General features: G+C 50.5%; 1 protein-coding gene across 1 annotated transcript; it reads right to left on the bottom strand.

Annotated features, from left to right (window-relative positions):
- Positions 1-225: 225 nt before the first annotated feature.
- LOC113000707 (uncharacterized) lies at positions 226-1,643 on the bottom strand. Its single transcript, XM_026127375.1, has 2 exons — positions 792-1,643; positions 226-720 (listed from the first exon to the last, which is right to left on the bottom strand). The coding sequence occupies exons 1-2, from the start codon at positions 1,641-1,643 to the stop codon at positions 226-228; spliced, it is 1,347 nt and encodes a 448-aa protein (XP_025983160.1).
- Positions 1,644-2,233: the final 590 nt, after the last annotated feature.

A 2,233-nucleotide genomic window follows, 5' to 3' on the forward strand; every position in this document is an offset into this window, starting at 1 on the left:
GTATGGCGTAGAAGAAGGACAACTTACCAGAATGTCTTCCTCCCCTGAGATGATGATTAACTGCCCCTCTACCATGAACTTCAACCTTTGGTGGAGCATTGAAGGGACTACCCCGACCGAGTGAATCCGAGGTTGGCCTAAAAGGTAGCTGTAGGCTGGGTTGATATCCATCACTTGGAAAGTGATCTGACAGGTGTGGGGTCCAATCTGAATTGGGAGATCAATCTACCCTCTCACGTCCCGGCAGTTTCCGTCAAAAGCCTGTACCACCATGGAGCTCTGCCTCAGGTGTGACGCATTGAAAGGCAGTTTGTCCAATGTACTTTTGGGCATGACATTCAGCGATGAGCCGCTATCGATGAGCATCTTGGCCATGACGTGGTCCAAACACTTGACAGACACATGTAAGACCGTATTATGTCCCCGTCCCTCAACGGGTATCTCCTCATCGACAAAGGTGAGGTAATTATTGGCAGTAATATTGTTGATGATGCCCCCAAAGCCCTCCACGGATATGTCTTGGGCTACATGGGTTTCATTCAATATTTTGACCAAAAGTGCCTGATGAGGCTTAGAATTCATGAGTAGTTCCAACAACGAGACCCTACCTAGGGTCTTATTGAGCTGTTCAATCACTTTGAACTCGCTTTGTTGAATGATCTGAGGGAACTCATTTGCTTCTTTAGCGGATATCTTCTTCCTGTCGAAGTCTTCCTCTCCCTTAGCAAATCTCCCAGCCAGGATCTCCTCATCGAGAATCGGGCTTGCCTTGTCATTTTTTTTTTGCCTACCTTCACCTTTCCCTTCACGTCCTTGGACCGCACCAACGGGTCGGGTGGCGCAAAGACACGCCCACTACGGGTCACACCGCTCATGCCCATGATGTTAGTAACTTTGGCAAAGGATAGATCATCTCCGACAACCTTGTCCTTCTTTTCGTTGAGCTTTTGAGGGGCGTACCTCCATGGGGCCGCCTTGTTGCTTCTGTAAGGGAAAGGGACAGGCTTCTTACCCAGGATAGGCTGGGAGCCTCGGGGTTTTTGGGAGGCACCATCCCTGGTGAAGTGGATCACCAAAGGTTTGGGATTGCTTGGGCATTTGTCAACTGATTGCATGCACACATGTTGCTCCTCCTTCCTTGCGTCACTAATTTCAAACTGGCCTTGGTCCATGATCCCTTGCAGCAAATCCTCTACCACAGGGCATGCTTCTACATTGTGTGCTTCCCCCGGGTGTATCAAGCAGTTATCCCCCTCACCTCCATCAAAGGAAATGAAGCCCGCCTCGCGCAAGGCTTCCAACATAAACCTCCTCGAGGTTACCACGTCCTTCAACTGCTTCGGTCTCTGAGGTCCGCATTCCTCTAATGCATTGACAGCTGGTCCCCCATGATTGGTAAGCGGATTTATCTTTACATTTGGGTCGTCTTCTTGGAATGTTAGCCACCCCGCGTCGATCAAACTTTGGACCTTATGCTTGAGGGCCACACACTGTTCTATCAAATGCCCCAGGGTACCCCCATGATAAGCACAAGTTGCATTGGGGTTGTACCATCGAGGGAAAGGAGACTGGTAAATCCTTCTGAGGGTTACCACCGCTATTTGGTTGGCGATCAAAGATGGCAACAAATCCACGTACGACATCGGAATTGGGGCGAACTCCGAAAGCTTCTTCACTAGAGGGTTCCTCCCCGAATTGGCACTCGTGACAGGATTGGAAATGCCGGCGGGGCGAGGTTGTGTAAGAGTCAGGCTTTAAGTGGGGGCCCTTTGTGGTTGAGCGAGTACCCTTTGCTGGACGGGCGCCAGGTTGGAAGGGTTTCCAGCACGGGCTGAAATGCTTGGTTGATGTTGGGAATATTGGTAGGTGTTGTGAGGGGTTTGCTGGGGTTTCGGCCAAGTAGGGGTCGAAGTCACGACGTGGGCATCCCCTTCTTTCTTCTTTGCCCCACTTGCTCTGAATCTTCTGTTGCTTGTATCGGCAGGGGCGACATAGTCGAACTTCCCTCTTTTCAGGCCCACTTCAATCCTCTCGCCCGCAAATACTAGATCCGCGAAGCTAGAGGGCATGTAGACCACCAACTTTTCATAGTAGAACACCGCCAGTGTGTCCACTATCATTGTGATCATCTCTCTTTCCACCATGGGGGGTGCCACTTGTGCTGCCAAATCCCTCCACCGTTGGGCGTACTCTTTAAATGACTCATGCTCTCGCTTACTTATATTCTGTAGCT

The sequence above is a fragment of the Glycine max genome, chromosome 20 (assembly GCF_000004515.6).
Source record: "Glycine max cultivar Williams 82 chromosome 20, Glycine_max_v4.0, whole genome shotgun sequence".
Lineage (NCBI taxonomy): Eukaryota > Viridiplantae > Streptophyta > Magnoliopsida > Fabales > Fabaceae > Glycine > Glycine max.

What these genes read in the sequence shown, in the direction of transcription:
- LOC113000707 (XM_026127375.1), bottom strand. Translation starts at nt 1,643, where the DNA reads ATGTCGTACGTGGATTTGTTGCCATCTTTGATCGCCAACCAAATAGCG. An exon ending in ACGTGAAGGGAAAGGTGAAG is followed by an intron (nt 721 to 791) that starts GTAGGCAAAAAA and finishes AGATTTGCTAAG; the next exon opens with GGAGAGGAAGACTTCGACAG.